Source organism: Kwoniella newhampshirensis, chromosome 14 (assembly GCF_039105145.1).
Source record: "Kwoniella newhampshirensis strain CBS 13917 chromosome 14, whole genome shotgun sequence".
NCBI lineage: Eukaryota > Fungi > Basidiomycota > Tremellomycetes > Tremellales > Cryptococcaceae > Kwoniella > Kwoniella newhampshirensis.
In genome coordinates this window covers 117,711-132,681 of record NC_089967.1, presented here as the reverse complement: position 1 = coordinate 132,681, position 14,971 = coordinate 117,711, and the positions used below count along the sequence as shown (strand labels likewise).

Below are 14,971 nucleotides of genomic sequence, written 5' to 3'. Positions count from 1 at the left end.
TATTTACGGCTGCAAACTGTCACCTATCTGCACTCGAAACCCACTACCACTGACCACACTTCCAACAGAGATCCAATCGTTGCCAAGTGCTTGATACTCAAACAGAACGATTACATACAGTAGACCTTTCGAAATATACTGCATAGGCCACTACAGATCATTTCAATCCCTGCTTCTCAAGCTCGAAGAACCTGGTGAACGCATCTCTGACAGTATCGACCTTGGGTCGATCTAAATCGTGGTCACACCACTATCAGTCCCCGCCCTTATAGAAGTGCCCCACAACGCCGCAGACACTCACAGTTGACGCCGAGCTCCTGGATACTCTTGTCGTTCTTAAGAGTGTACACTCCTGGGTCCTTGTACATGTACTGCCCAGGTGTGCCCAGAGCGAACCTTTCTTTCTGCTCGGGGAAGAGCTCACGGAGCATATCGGCGAATTCTTGGAAGTCGTAGGCTGGAGATTGCCCAGGAAACATTCGATCAGCCAGCCGAAGAGCTTGAGGAGAAAAGCAACGGGGAGGAGAGAGGCAGTGACACTCACGACCGGCTGTAAGGATGAAGCGGCCTTGAGCTTGCTGGATCACAGCTTGGTAATGTGCTTGAGCGCAATCTCGGACCTATGCAAGACGATCAGGTCCGGACGTGCTGCAGAGAGAACGCTGCGATAATGATGACGCCGGCGATTACTCACATCGACATAGTACGGGAACATGGACTCAGCGATAGGCTTGTCCTTGCCCTGAGCAAGCATCCAGAGATATTCGGTCGACATTCCACCGTGTGATAGCGAAGTCAATGGTTGAACTACAGTGTCGAGCAACATAAATATACATGAGCGCAATCCTTCATTTTTTGTTGGAGAGAAGAACCGAAAACACCTGTGCTTGATGGATGTCACAGGGTTACTCACTGGGTGGACCCCAGATCATAGTAGGATGAAGAGTTGCCAACGTCCATTTGGCGCCCTTCTCCTTGGCAGCCTTGTGAATTTCCCAAGCGGCGATTTCGGCGTATTTCTTCGCTCCCATGTAGAATAGACCGCCGGCACCGTAGGGATTCCCACTGTCAAGAGATCGAAGGGATAAATCATCGATCAGTCGGCGCTCAGATCGATTGATCGCGGAATTCGGGCAGACAGAAAGAACATCCTCTCGTTGTAAACAGTCGCGTTGCTCACCCTGCAGATTTTTTCTCGACGATCTCGTCCAATTCTTCTAATGTCCAGGGATTGTGATCTTTCTCGTCGATGATTCGGCCGACTTGTTCCTTGGGATGAGTTCGATGATAGCCGATTGTACCTGGTCAAGTCCCACACTTCGACAATCAGCCCTGACTCGAAGATGGATTGGGCGCAACGCCCTGGCCCCAAGCGCCGTCATGATTTGCTTGACCGACTCACCATAAGTACTGGTGTATACCACCGCTTTGACGCTCTCCTCCGTTGCTGCAGTCTCGAGCACCGTCTTCGTACCTTGTAGGGCTGGAGCCAGATGAGTTTCCCTAAACTCGTCCTCGCCAAACTCGACAGGCGAAGCGGTGTGTACGACCGCGTCGACACCTTTGATGGCCTCGGTGTAATTGCCATTCTCCAATGTGCCTGTGACGAAGAGTTCGAGATGGTCGAGGTATGGCGCGTACTCGGGAACGGCCAGTACAGCAGCTCGCTTCGATTCGGATCGAAGGGTACCTCGCACTGTCCACCCGTTCTTGAGGAAGACAAGAGCCACGTGGGCAGAGAGCTGTGAGCGAGTATCAGGCGTCAGCATCTTCGACAACGATAAAGTGAAAGGTATGGGTAGGCATAGCGGCGATCAAAACGTGAGAAGGATAACACGGAGAGACTTTGCTCACGAATCCGGTGATACCAGTGAGTAAGACTGTGGGCATATTGTGGATTGACAAGCAAGTCGAGTATTAGGTAGATATTCTACAGTCAAAGGATTCGCTGTTCGGAGGGATCTCTAATCTCGTTGAGGACATCCATCCTCTTATATATGTCCTCGACCTCCACCTGGTCTTGCATATGATGCTAGTATGCTGATGATGATCCACATCGCGTTCTGGACGACGATGATGATACCCCTTATCGCTCAGAGATTGTGGAGAAATGTAAAATGTGGAGGGTGACATCCGTTTCCCCCTCCACCAACTAGCTGCCCTCCACTAACTACCTTCCCTCCACTTCATCCTCTCCCTCCACTTTGATTTTGGAGTCGGGAGACACGCCACGTTGGGACTGATAAACTCATAACGGCGCTCACATATAAGTAGAACGTATACTACTGTCCCCCTCCACCCATTCTGGCCTCCATTATTTTTTATCACTACTACCACTACTAATCTGGCGCTACATCCCAATGACAAGTTGTTTCTGCCTCTGCAACCATAAGCATGCATCCGCCAGGTCTGCGTGTACATGAGATCCTTGCATTCGACCAATATCGATGTTCACCCGCTGGACGTATGATGATGTGAGCCGCTGCAGTCATACTGGTGGGAAATCTGGGAGACCATATGCATGGTCCACGCCCCTTTCGCTGTCAATGGGCACGCAAAGCGAGAGTACCCCGTGAGTAGACTGATGGGAGAATCGGCGATGTACTTGACAGAGGATGAGAATCGTGGTCATGCAAGAAGAGCACATTTGTTCTAGCATAGCTTCCACCGCGCGATGAGGAAAATGTCTCGACCATATTTTCTTCCGCTCATCTCATGGATGCGATGCACACCCATTAGCCCAAACAATAAAGGCGGTTAGTAGCGACCTATGGAACACAGAACCCCTGATCCTCCGTCAGATATCTCCGCTTCCAACCCTTAAAGTTGCGACGATGGTATGCCTCCTCTCCTCACCCTCCGCCTGAGACAGGTTGTTTTGCCCCGTCAATTAGGATAGTACCCTGACGAGCCACGTGTTCCAGACCGGAAGGCTCCCCCTTCCCGTGTGGAGGCTGTTCGATCTTTGTGACCTTCTGGATTCTCTTTCTCTCATCGGACGGGATACCATGATGGGAAGGGCAATTGAATAGAGAGAGAGAGAGCTGTAAATGGGTCAATGGGACGATGGGATGGATCATATCATATCCATTCCATATCAGATCATCACTTGTTTGTCTGGTCCAAACATACTACTGATCACTCGATAGCAACAAGGATCATCCACACAGAATATAAAGTGATAATCATCGTGAAAACAACAATCGGGTTCTCTTTCATCAGTATCAACTTCCGTCTTATCACACTTTATCATCTCATAATCCATCGACCGACTTTCCGACTTGACTCTCAACCCCACATAGACCGATACACTGGTCACTTACCTCGCTTTGCATATTATACACTACTCATCGCATCGTCCCGATAATCGACTCTTCACCACAACATGTTCGCTACCACCGCTCAGACAGTCCTCGCCCTTCTCCCCGTTCTCCTCCCTCTCGCAACCGCCCAATATACCGCCACATACTATGTCGGCTCGCTGCCCAACTCTTCGGAAGAGGGTCAGAGCGGTACCAACGCTTGTGGAACGACTGCGTCTCAGTCTTCGAGTTGTCAGAATGTCTATATCAATGCAGTGGACGATTTCTGTCTTTGGGGACCTCCCGCGACTACCAGCAACGAGGGTGATGGAACTAGTAAGATCGGAAATGTAGAGCAGGTCGTCGTCAGGTAAGTCGCCAATACGGTCACAGCAAACAGTTATAGAGGACCGTCGCCCGATCGAGCTGACACATGACCATAGCTATTGTTTGAAAGACGGCTACGGTACCCGACTCATCCCCTCTGGCACTCTCTCCGGTGCCCACTTTGTCAAAGTCGTCAGCGACAAGGTCTCCTACGTCCAAGTCACAGGTAACGGTGATGTACGTTTTCCATCTCTTTTCTTTTGGTTTGGTTTGAATCCGCCAGGAAAGCCCACGGTGCTCACTTTCCCTTGTATAGCTTACCAAATTGCTCATCCCTGCCGGCGACGAAGGCGGTGAACTTGACGTAAGTGCCTGCCGAATAACTTCCGCTACAAATGTTTTGAACTCATGCTGATTCGATCCATTCACCATAGCCTCACTGTGCGTACTCGACCCTGAGATCTCAGCTTGCATCATCTCATGGCGATGATGATGTGAAGGCCTCATACTGACTCTGTGGACCCGCTCGCAGCCTGGACCGGTCTCGGTAACCCCCAAGGTGGTTTGGTGAGTCAATAGTCCTCTCGAATTACAGAGTACAAGCTTACGTGACACGTAAGGTCTTCACCAATGCTTTCACTGGCTCCTACGAGCAAACTCACGAATGGACCAGTTTCATGTCAGCGAGTGAGTCTAGTCACGTTCACAGAACTGTCAAGGATCTTCGGCAGACGGCCACTAGATCCGGCTGATCCATACTTCTTCACAGACGAATTCTGTATCCGAGCGTGTCGAGATGGTCCTAGTGAGTGACATCTATCATTCGGTGTCGAGGCCGAATACTGATGGAAATTGCTGCAGACGCGCCTGGCTACTGTGAACACATCTACGACGTTCTGAGCTGTAGCTTCACCATCCCTGGAGACACTGTGAGCCTGATTGGACTTCCTACTATGGTGGCTTCGTATCACATCCGCTGACTAAGGTCCAAACAGGGTAATGGGTTCGACTCGTGCGATGGTGCTCCTACGGACGAGGCTCCTGGTGTTTACGACGGCCAGACCTTCCACCAAGGCGACCCCACCACTCCTGCTCCCCACCCTGCTGGCGCAACATCCAACTGTCAAACCTTCTCTACTATCGGTGGTGGAAGCGCCAACATCAACGCTGTTACTCCCGCTCCTTCAGCGTCCGCCTCCACCTCTGCGTCCGCGTCTGCTTCATCTTCTGCCTCTGTCTCCATCAGCAGCTCCGCGGCCAACTCTTCACTTCCAGCCGTTTCTTCCTCGGCTGCCAACTCTTCTTCAGCAGCAAGCAGCAGCAGCAGCAGTGCCACCGCCACTTCTTCAAGCAGTGCGACAAGTAGCCGAATCTCAACTTCGGCCGCTGCCACTTCCGCTGTTGCTTCCAGAGTATCAGCATCGGCAGTCTCAGCAGCTACCGCCATTGCGTCCCCTTCAAACTCTGCATCTGGAGCAGGACTCAACACCGTCATCCCTTCGGTCGGATTGGGTCTTGCGGTCCTTCTCGGTGCAATCGGTCTGGTATTGTAATCGCCGGAATCTCAATGTCGGCACTAGTAGGGTATGGTGAATAGCATGTGTACCGTAACTATTTGCATGGGTTCGAGTCAATAATGGACACTGTTTTTAGTGATATGATAGCGATGGTTATTGCATGGACAATTACTTCACGTTGTGTTTTTGTAGCTTGAAACCCGGTTAGCATAATGCAAACGTTGAGTAAAGTGCAGGACGATTGACGTAGGATCTCGGAAGAGCGGTATCTGCCATGAGTTGGTCACATATCTGGCAATCGACTGATATTTCAATCAGAATGTTGATCGAGTCGTCTTGCCACTAGCCGAGATGAGCATTTCCTTCATATGCGAGAACAAGGACGACAAGTGACACTACTGCGGATAGATAATGATACAACAGGTTCACCCATTACAAGAACAGCAAGACAAGATGAGATAAAGCAGATCATCAATGATACGAAGACATCTTCTTTCCCCGGAGTCCACCCTAACCCCTCGTAACAGTGGCAGTCCTCTCTCCTTCCCCCGGCCTGAAACTGATCACTTCCAAACACGTCTTTCCTCTCCTCTGACAGAGTACCACCACTCGATCACCCTTGAAACTGACTCGCCAAACCGCGTCGCACGGTTTCGTCAATTCTCTCACGAAAGCGCCCGTTCTCACATCCCACAATTTCACTCTGCCATCGTTACCGCCCGAGACGATGAATCGATCGTCGAACTGGAGACAGGTGACGGAATTGTCGTGGGCGCAAAGTCGATGGACGCACGTCAAGGTTTGGGTATCAAAGATGATGACCCGACCATCGGATCCACCGGTGATCAGTCGTGTGTCCGATAGCTGGAGTTGGCCAACTAAGGCTGTGTGACCCTGTAAGAGAGCGAGACATTCACTGGAACGATTGAACCCCACCGAGTCAGTCGAAGGGCTGGTGACTGAGAGGGACACGCTTTCGACTCACCCTGTGGCTGCAGACCACACCCGGATAGTTGAATCTAGCGATCCCGTGACTATCGTCTGTCCATCAAACGCCACAGAATAAATCTTGTGGTAGTGACCAGACAGCACATGCACACATTCTCCAGTATCCAGATCCCATAACTGTTATGTCGTCACCCAGTCAGTTCTCATTCCCCTCACGACGGTTTCACACAGCACTTACTCTCGCTCTGTGGTCGTAGCTTCCAGACACAGCCAAGTTTCCCGCTATCTCCACACATCGCACGCTATCTTCATGACCTTCAAGCACATGCAGCAATCTACCTCGCTCGATGTCCCATACTCTCAGAGTATGATCTCGCGAGCCGGACACGGCTATCGGCCGTCGATCCAAGACTTTCAGGCAACGGATGGTGGAAGTGTGTCCTGGGAGAGAATAGATGCAATCGCTGTGGTAGGAATCAAAGTCAGCATACAGCGCTCACAGGTCATGGAATGAGTGAAACATAGGATACAACAACTCACCCTGTGTCGGCATTCCATACCTTGACCTTCCTGTCACAGCCTCCTGATACCAACAAGTTCTTTCTGTTCCCCGACCACCCTCTCGCCGATCCACAAACATCGCTCTGCTTCATCTTCCTGGCTGCAAAGTTCATAGCCCCAATTGGCTCCATACTTCCTCCGATGCCCAGTCCATAACTGGCAGAAGGAAGCGGTGTAAAGCCCATTGCAGTGACCGGTCTAGCCGGTTGAGGAGAGAAGAAGTATCCTCCCGCGGATGGAGAAGTCGGACTTGTCGATGGTGAACCTCCTTGCCCAAAAGTCGAGGTCGAGGGAGTTGGGTAGAAAGGCGTACCTAATGGAGGAAACCGTTCGTGTGTTTGGCCATTAAAAGACGATCTACGACTCTGCCCATCATCCCTATATGCTCCCGAAGCTTTGCCTCCGTATCCACTCCATGCGAAGGGGTCCGTCGGATGATGAGCTTGAGCACGACTGGAAAGTGGTGGGGAGATGTCCTTCGAGGTCGCATTGGCACCGTGTTTCGATTTCTTCGTTGTTGCACCGGAAGAGACCAGCACCATTGCCCAAACACCCTGCTCGTGACCCAGAAGCGAATGTCGATACGATCCGGAAGGAGCGTCAAAGACATGTATCTTGTTGTTTGCCATGCCAATAATAATGTACTGCGCATCAAAGCACAGAGTAGTCACGACTGCTTCTTCGAATGACTCGTGTGTAGCCAACATGCGACCACCGCTGAGCCAATTGGATTCTGGGCGAAAATTGAGATGAGTCAGTGTCGCCATCGGTCAGATCCAGCATCCGATCACGACATGACTCACCAGTAAGATACGCATTCTTGAAATGCGTCTTGAACGTTCCACTGCCTTCTGCTCCTCGTGACAAACTTTGGATGTCCAAAACTCTTCTCTCATCTCCGAAAGGTGTCTTCCGTCCAACACATCTGATTTCTTCATTCGTCCGGATCGAGCGCCGTCTTGTAGAAGCACTGGGCATGACGAAGGATGAAGGCGGTGGGAAGCCGTGACGATCAAATAGGTCTTTCCACGTTTGTTCGTCCTGCAGAAGAGTGTTCCAATATCGCGAGACTTGCGCTGCACGTGCAAGGGTTTGTGGTTCGTCCACCTATGAGAGTCATCAGCTTCGACGAAACGGTCAGGCATATACGTCAGTGATACTCACGAAGCTGAGACAATTGAGAGCAAGCTCGAGAGGGAGTTCGCGAAGGAAATCTCGCCGTAAGAGCGGTTCAATCTTTCTCGACACGACCAATGCTTCGTTCAGTCTCAGTTCACCGATGAGACCGGAAAGGAAGGTGAACCTCTGATCGGAGTGAAGAGCGTTGAATTGATGAAGTAAGTCAAGCGGGTCTAGCGCACCGTCGTCAGTCGGTGAGACTCTGTAAGGGGAAATTGGAGGATCCATCCACACTCACTTGCATCATACTCAGCAACATTCTTTCCCTTATCTTTCCGTTGGACACCCATGCCATGTCTCTGCTTCTGCAAACTGCGTCCATCATCGTCGCTCTCATCTTCCAGATCTTCTTCCTCCCTGAACGCTCTCCCCGCTTTCGGACTAGGGCTCGGAGCCGGCGTAGGGGGACTCACCAAGCCCTGCGAGGTTGCGGGAGCATTTGGCGAAGGTGTAGGCAAGGGGATCGGCTGAGATTGGCCGAGCGACGATGAGATGGCCAGCGTGGTCTCGTGTATGATACTGGATCGAGCGAAAGTATGTTCAGTAGGTGTCTGTGCTGGAGGAGACGGAGGTGGTTCTGTCCAGTGCGGTTGTTGAGGGATCGGATGAAGGGATAAGGGGGTCCGAGGATTCGGCGGCGAAGAAGTAGGCATGTCGACGAGCGTCGATCAGATCGGACCGGAAGGCCAGACAGCCTGTTGCCGTTGGCAAGACTGTCCGCGACGTCGGGAGAAGAAAAGCGCTGATGTGGATGAGAGGAGGGTCTGGTTTGCGATGACAAGATCGGGAAGATTACAAATCGATATTGAAACAGGCGCACAGCATGAACACCACAAGCGTTCACAGATGAGGCTGATGCTAGTCGGTCCAGTAGATAAGAAACAGATACAGATACACAGACCACGAAAAGGGGATATATAAACAGAAAGACGAATGAAGAAGACAATCGAGTGATATCTCCAGTTGTCGCAAACGATCAAACAGCGGTTATGTGTTGTCTCCGAATCCCTTTGCGGCACAATAACGGACTCGTCCATTCCTGCCTCATATATCTTGGCCGCTGATGCACAAGTGCGCTGGAACCCATGCGTTTGTACGAGTACTGTCGCTCTCAACAAGCACCAGCAGCATAATGACACTGATGTCATGAACGAGAGACGCAGAGCGTTACGTCTCGCATGCCTTTGATCTCTCATCGCTTTGAGCCGTGACAAAAGGCCGGAAAGTCGACTCCCCCTCCCTCTCAAGGTGGCAGCGAAAGGTCAGTCATCCAGGTACAACCCATACATCAGTCAGCCTCTATGGTCAAAGCGTCGTCCAGGACAGTCCCCTGCGATCGTCGTTTCGACTGGTCGAAGCGTACGTAGAGATGATCGACAAGCATTGTCTTGCTCGCTTCTTGCTTCTTGACTGACATCGCTATGCCATTACTTTAAACTAAAGCAACCATGGAACGATGAGATGGGATAAAACCATCAAAAATGGGCCCTCTAGGATTAATTCTCCCGTCTCGAGGTGCCACGTTCACTTGCTCACTCTCTCTCGCAATTCAAGCGATTCAGATCAATCCACCCACCCCATTCACTCATCATGCGCGTCTCTCACACTACTACTGTCGACTCTTAACTCCCGTTTCTCTCAAACGCCTGGACCAGTCAACGCTCATCGTCATACTCCAAGCGACCACAAGATGGACCCTACAAAGGCCCAGACGACTGCTACTTTTGCGCATCTCAAGGCGCAGAAGGCTAACAAGGTGAGTGGGGCAATCGTGATTTTGACTTTGATCTTCTAGAGACGAACGGCCGCGTCGTTATATCCGTCACTAGGCTCCCATCAGGGATTGGCGCTGATGCGTGTCGACTACTTCTAGCAATGCTTCGATTGTTCAGCCAAGAATCCCACCTGGACATCAGTCACTTTCGGGATCTACCTCTGTCTCGACTGTTCTTCGGTCCATCGCAATCTAGGAGTCCACATCTCCTTCGTCAGGTCTACCAACCTTGATTCATGGTCCCTCCAACAGCTCCGAACACTTAAAGTGGGAGGTAACGCTGTCATCGCGGACTTTTTCACGAAACACGGTGGATCCAATCTTTTACCTCCAGGTAACACGGACGCCAGGACGAGATACACCAGTCGAGTTGCCGGGCTGTACAAGGAGGAACTTGCAAGGAGGGTACAAGAAGATGCGGCGAGGTGAGCACAATAGTTGGCTACACTGTGTGTTGAATCTTCGAACAGAAGCTGACATGTGGATCACGTTCAGAAACCCCCACGGGATCCATATTGATGGTCTCGAGTTGACTCCACTGGCATCCCCTAGTAAGCCTGCCGAATCCGACGATTTCTTTTCAACGTGGGACAAGGAGAAGCCTACCGCCAAGCCCGCCGCCACCGCTACCGTCAAACCCACTGCTCCCCCTTCCATCGGTGCTGCTCGAACCTCCTCTGCTCCTCGAACAGTCACTTCATCTTCTCTCCGATCGTCAGCTCCATCCACACGACCTGCCACCACCCCTCGTCTCTCCTCCTCCACCACTACCACTACTAGTGCCTCTTCCGGTGGAAAGCTTTCCAAGCTTGGGGCGAAGAAAGCTGTGACCAGTATCAACTTTGAAGAGGCGCAACGAAAAGCTGTGGAAGAAGAAGAGAGGGTCAAGCGGTTGGGATACGACAAGAGGAAAGAGGAGGAGGAAGCAAGAGCCGTGAAAGAACGTGAGGCAGAAGAGAGACGAAAGGCAGCTGCTTCGATTGGATCGAGCAGAAGCTCTACACCTGCCAATGGCGTGGCGGCGTCGTCAAAAAGGGAGGAGAAGGCGCCTGCGCCCGTCAGACTTGGATTCGGTCAGACTGCTGGACAAGCTGCTCCCGCTCCGACCAAAACGTGAGTACAGCTAAAGATCGCATTATTGAGATTTAGCTGACATTGTTGACAGTCGAGCTGCCGAGGTCGACAATGTCCATGTTGCGCGAGACAAGTTTGGAAATCAGAAAGGTATGTTGACTCACAATCCTTCCCTTCACTCGATCTGCTTTTGCTAGGTCTGGTCGACCTTTTGGCTTACGGTGTCTGCGCAGGCATCTCCTCCGACATGTATTTCGGTCGAGGCACATACGATCCAAACTCCACTGCTGAAGCTCAGACCCGACTCCGTGACTTCCAAGGAGCGACAGCGATCTCCTCCAATGCGTACTTTGGTAGACCAGAACAGGACGACGAGCACGGCGATGATGGGAACGGTGATGGGTTATTGGGTCTGGGCGATAATGAGACCATCCAGGGTCTTGAGAGAGGGTTGAGGGATGTTGCGGGGAGAGTATTGGCAAACCCGGATGTTCAGAATCTGGGAGATCAGATCAGGATGGGAGCTCTCAAGGTGAGTCTGGCGATCTTATGATCTGACAAAGCTGCAGCTCGCCATACAAACAACGTGACAGCTGACATTCGCACTGGAATTCAGTTGTCCGATTATCTGTCCTCTTTCGAGGGTCGATAGGCGAAAACACATCGCCTCATCTCCCATATATTCGGCAACACCTTTTGCTTGTACCACGTCTTTCACTCTCTTCATCGCCCAGCTTAGCGAGTGCAGTCTATATCCTTCTGTTATACCCATTCCAGCGTTGCCAAGAGGGGTTCTTCGACACATGGGCCCTCTCTCATTGGCTCACATGCATGACTTGCCCTTGCTATTCCGCGACAAGCGGGAAACCGGCGGGAGACACGATGCATAGTGTTTTTTTTTATAACTTTACTCAATACAGATCGGATATACCGCTACTAACGATGCTGATTTGCTCGTCTCACTTTTTGTATTCTTCTTTTTTTCTTTCTTCAAAGGCCTCGTAGGTCATAGGGCTGTTCCTTCCTGGACCTCGTCTTCTCAAGTTCCTTCTCAGATATTCGCCACCATCACTGGCGGATATTGATATTGATCATCCCCTCACTCGGGACTTGGACAACCACTTTCCATGGGCCAACAGAAGATAACTCCTAAATGCCTTGTTCGCGAAATCGTTATTGAACAGTTCGACGGGATAGTCCGCCCCAAGTTTATAAGCCGCGGCCTAATGACAGATCGATCAGCCTTTTCTTGTCCGTCCAGCTCCGGCCGATTTTGCTTTTGCCATACAAGACAGTCGTTGAAAGGGTGGGACGAGTGGAAGCAGAAGAAGGACTGACCTGTCCCGAGATGATGGCGACTTCATGGGCATTGACGAGGGTCCATGCGGCTGCGAATGTCGTGTGTTTGCTGTTCCGGTTGAGCAGCCAGATGAAGGGGACTACAAAGGCGTAATGGGTCCATGAATGGCAGAGTTGGTGCCACCAGTCTTCACGGACTGCAATTTGAAATGAACAGGTCAGTACGTTCCTCAGATTCGTGTGCCGTGCCACAAAAGGATTGATGAGAGAAAGTGGTCAGAAGCACGGAGACCGGGTTGTTAGAGTAGAATAGTGATACGCACTGATCTTGTCCTTTCTGATCTCATCCCTAGTCCAGGTCTTCTCGTCCTTCTTGTTGAGGAAGATAGTCTGGAACACATGGTCTTCCACTGGCGTGTGCTGTAGCGCAGTGAACAGAAGGTGAGTTGGCGTTGCAGGACTTGAAGATCTTAACATCCATTGGAGTCGGACGGGGGATACAGGAAGACATACCTTCTCAAGTTGATATTGGAACGCATTGCAATCGAAGCACATCTCCTGATGATTGAAAAGATATCAGTTCCAGTATTGATTTGAATCGATGCATTCAGGTGATCCACTCACGAGCAATCGAGGGTTCCCTGGGACTTGCTTGATGAGATACATCCTGTGACCAACAATCGTCAGTATCGCTTCAAGCGGCTCTACATAGCGTGTGAACTAACGGTCTGAAGATCTCTCGGCCCTTTTTGACTCGCTCGGTGTCGTCTCGTCCGTTGATCTTGGCCACAGCCTGCTCTTCGTCGAAATCGACAGTGTAGTATTTTCGGATGTAATCGATGTCCTGTAATTGTCACTGATGTCAGCGTCGATCGATTTGATTCGTTTTGCAAACCTTGCGGTCTGGGTGCACGGTCTCACGGATAAGGTAGGCGAATGGAATATGGACGCACATTGTGCGTGACCGTGATATCATCACTCCACTTGGTATGTCCCAGTACGAACTTCTCCATGAACCCGGCGGTCTTTCCCAGAAGCCTCTTGGCGGTATCAGCCAAGATACAGAGCACGATCTCGTCGAACTCTTCCTCGTGAGAGGGGAGGTCTTGGTCCGCTCCGACGGCGTTGTGGGGGTCGTCTTCTTGACGACGGGCTTTCATCATGACGCGGACTGTGGGTGATCGGGATTGAATCGCTGTGAGTTCCGTGTTGAGTCGGATCTATGAGTGAGGAACGGTACATCAGCTCCACTTCATACTTGGAAGAATCAATCATCCGCTATGGTGGAAGGAGCAACTTGTAGGAGGAAAACCCAACACTCACGTTGACACCTCGCTGCTCCAACGTACCCTGCCACTTCTTGTAGAACTCGCTAGACTCGGGGAAGACGACCATGGGCGGGAGATTCGAAGACATGCTCTGGGGATCACAAGGATACCACATGCCATATGTGGGAGAAGTGTACAGTCTCTCCATCATGACAGTGGGCAAGTTGGGTGTCGCGTTACCGGTACCTGTGGTAATTTATCTCAGTCAACCTTTCTGCTCATCGGCGGAGACCGGACATTACACTTGTTGGTGTTGAAATTAGGCAAGGATGAACTTCAAGCACAAAGACAGTGAAGAGATCTCACTCACCTAAGAAGAGAGCCAGACTGGGGAACAACATGTAGTCCAAGAACTCGTTGCTCAACCCAGCAAGTTTGCACGAGATCTTGATCGGAATCAGGGCGAAGAAGATCTCGAACCATCTAATGAATTTAAGGAAAAAGTTGAATCGTTTGATATCGGCAGCATGTTGGTTGACCAAGTTGGTAGGGAACAAGTTTGTCCAGAACTGAGAGACGAAGAGGGTGTGTCAGCAAAGCAACCTATCTGCGCATGCCTTGTGATACGTATGCGTATGAGTCGCAAAGCAGTAGAAGTCCCATGACACACCTTGTCACCTTTACCAAAAGACACTTGGAGATCGACCCTATGCAATTCAATCAGCTTCGAATGTCACCATTGACTCGCTGCAAACTCACGGCTCAGCTTCATATCCGAGCTTCTTGAAGTGGTAGAAAGTGTGTCTGAAGGAGTTTATCAGCTCAACGCTTCTTCGACACGAGCAATCCCAGGGCTCCGCCCGAGCATCTTCAATCTCTGAGCCCGACCAGGAATCCTCCCTTGGTCACTCTGCAGATCTCGAGCATGCACAGATGCAAACATGCTCCTCCTCCAATTTATAAGAGATTAACTCACTGATAGATATAACTACCTCCTTGTACACCTTGGTTCATCCAGTTCGCACCGTATTTACTTTCGTCAATAGGGATCGAGAATGCCTGACCACCACAATATGCTTGTGCGTCTGAGTGATTGAAAGCGGCACTATCAGTTCCGTTCACCAGCGACCTATCGAAGGTATGACTTGTCCACAACATCAAAGCTCTCCGAAGCCTAGCAGCTCACGATCGCCTCACACCGAAAGGTAGGAGGAAGTCATGAAATTCCCGATCACACTCACCAATCATGGTTACCTTGAACTTGTCAGGATGCATACTCAATCCATCCGCACATGCCATCCCGGCAGCTCCAGCGCCTACCACCAATACTCTCTTCGGTTTGTTTTCCTTTCGTGCCATCGCTGCTGTATTTAGGGTTCAAGCGAGATGCCTGTGATAAATCGATTTGACCGGAAGGGATGAATGGGGTAGATGTAGAGAGCTGTTGTTAGAACTATCCAGCTAATATATCTGTTTGGATGTCTGGTCGGAGGGAAACAGCTCTCGTACCATGTACATTGACGGAATCGATCGATATCTTGACTTGACACCTGGAATCGTGTCTCATGTCTCTCAACTCTTGAATCGATCGGACTTTTGATGATGACGACAATCAATTTCCCAGGAATCTCTCCGATCTGTGTGTTCTCAGGCACCATCATAACGATTTCAGGTAGTCACCGATACAATTCACACACGAAAATGAATAATGCATAATTCGAC

General features: G+C 50.8%; 5 protein-coding genes across 5 annotated transcripts; 2 read left to right on the top strand and 3 right to left on the bottom strand.

Moving 5' to 3' along the window:
• Positions 1-157: 157 nt before the first annotated feature.
• Positions 158-1,890, bottom strand: IAR55_006409 (uncharacterized protein; the record flags this gene model as incomplete). Its single annotated transcript, XM_066949492.1, has 8 exons — positions 158-231; positions 302-457; positions 545-620; positions 695-807; positions 914-1,065; positions 1,181-1,301; positions 1,403-1,742; positions 1,855-1,890. 8 exons carry the CDS (start codon positions 1,888-1,890, stop codon positions 158-160), a joined length of 1,068 nt encoding a protein of 355 aa, XP_066799786.1.
• Positions 1,891-3,385: 1,495 nt separating this feature from the next.
• On the top strand, positions 3,386-5,182 carry IAR55_006408 (uncharacterized protein; the record flags this gene model as incomplete). Its single annotated transcript, XM_066949491.1, has 9 exons — positions 3,386-3,672; positions 3,746-3,866; positions 3,946-3,993; positions 4,064-4,070; positions 4,162-4,196; positions 4,250-4,316; positions 4,399-4,434; positions 4,491-4,558; positions 4,625-5,182. The coding sequence occupies 9 exons, from the start codon at positions 3,386-3,388 to the stop codon at positions 5,180-5,182; spliced, it is 1,227 nt and encodes a 408-aa protein (XP_066799785.1).
• A 474-nt stretch (positions 5,183-5,656) lies between these two features.
• On the bottom strand, positions 5,657-8,487 carry IAR55_006407 (uncharacterized protein; the record flags this gene model as incomplete). Its single annotated transcript, XM_066949490.1, has 7 exons — positions 5,657-6,062; positions 6,132-6,271; positions 6,333-6,558; positions 6,635-7,388; positions 7,459-7,762; positions 7,820-8,007; positions 8,073-8,487. 7 exons carry the CDS (start codon positions 8,485-8,487, stop codon positions 5,657-5,659), a joined length of 2,433 nt encoding a protein of 810 aa, XP_066799784.1.
• Positions 8,488-9,524: 1,037 nt separating this feature from the next.
• On the top strand, positions 9,525-11,334 carry IAR55_006406 (uncharacterized protein; the record flags this gene model as incomplete). Its single annotated transcript, XM_066949489.1, has 6 exons — positions 9,525-9,590; positions 9,708-10,033; positions 10,104-10,721; positions 10,774-10,832; positions 10,916-11,214; positions 11,299-11,334. The coding sequence occupies 6 exons, from the start codon at positions 9,525-9,527 to the stop codon at positions 11,332-11,334; spliced, it is 1,404 nt and encodes a 467-aa protein (XP_066799783.1).
• A 439-nt stretch (positions 11,335-11,773) lies between these two features.
• IAR55_006405 (uncharacterized protein) lies at positions 11,774-14,608 on the bottom strand (the record flags this gene model as incomplete). Its single annotated transcript, XM_066949488.1, has 13 exons — positions 11,774-11,905; positions 12,021-12,178; positions 12,305-12,401; positions 12,495-12,539; positions 12,606-12,648; positions 12,707-12,825; positions 12,935-13,201; positions 13,305-13,495; positions 13,620-13,818; positions 13,920-13,956; positions 14,009-14,053; positions 14,226-14,334; positions 14,491-14,608. 13 exons carry the CDS (start codon positions 14,606-14,608, stop codon positions 11,774-11,776), a joined length of 1,560 nt encoding a protein of 519 aa, XP_066799782.1.
• Between the last annotated feature and the right edge of the window lie 363 nt (positions 14,609-14,971).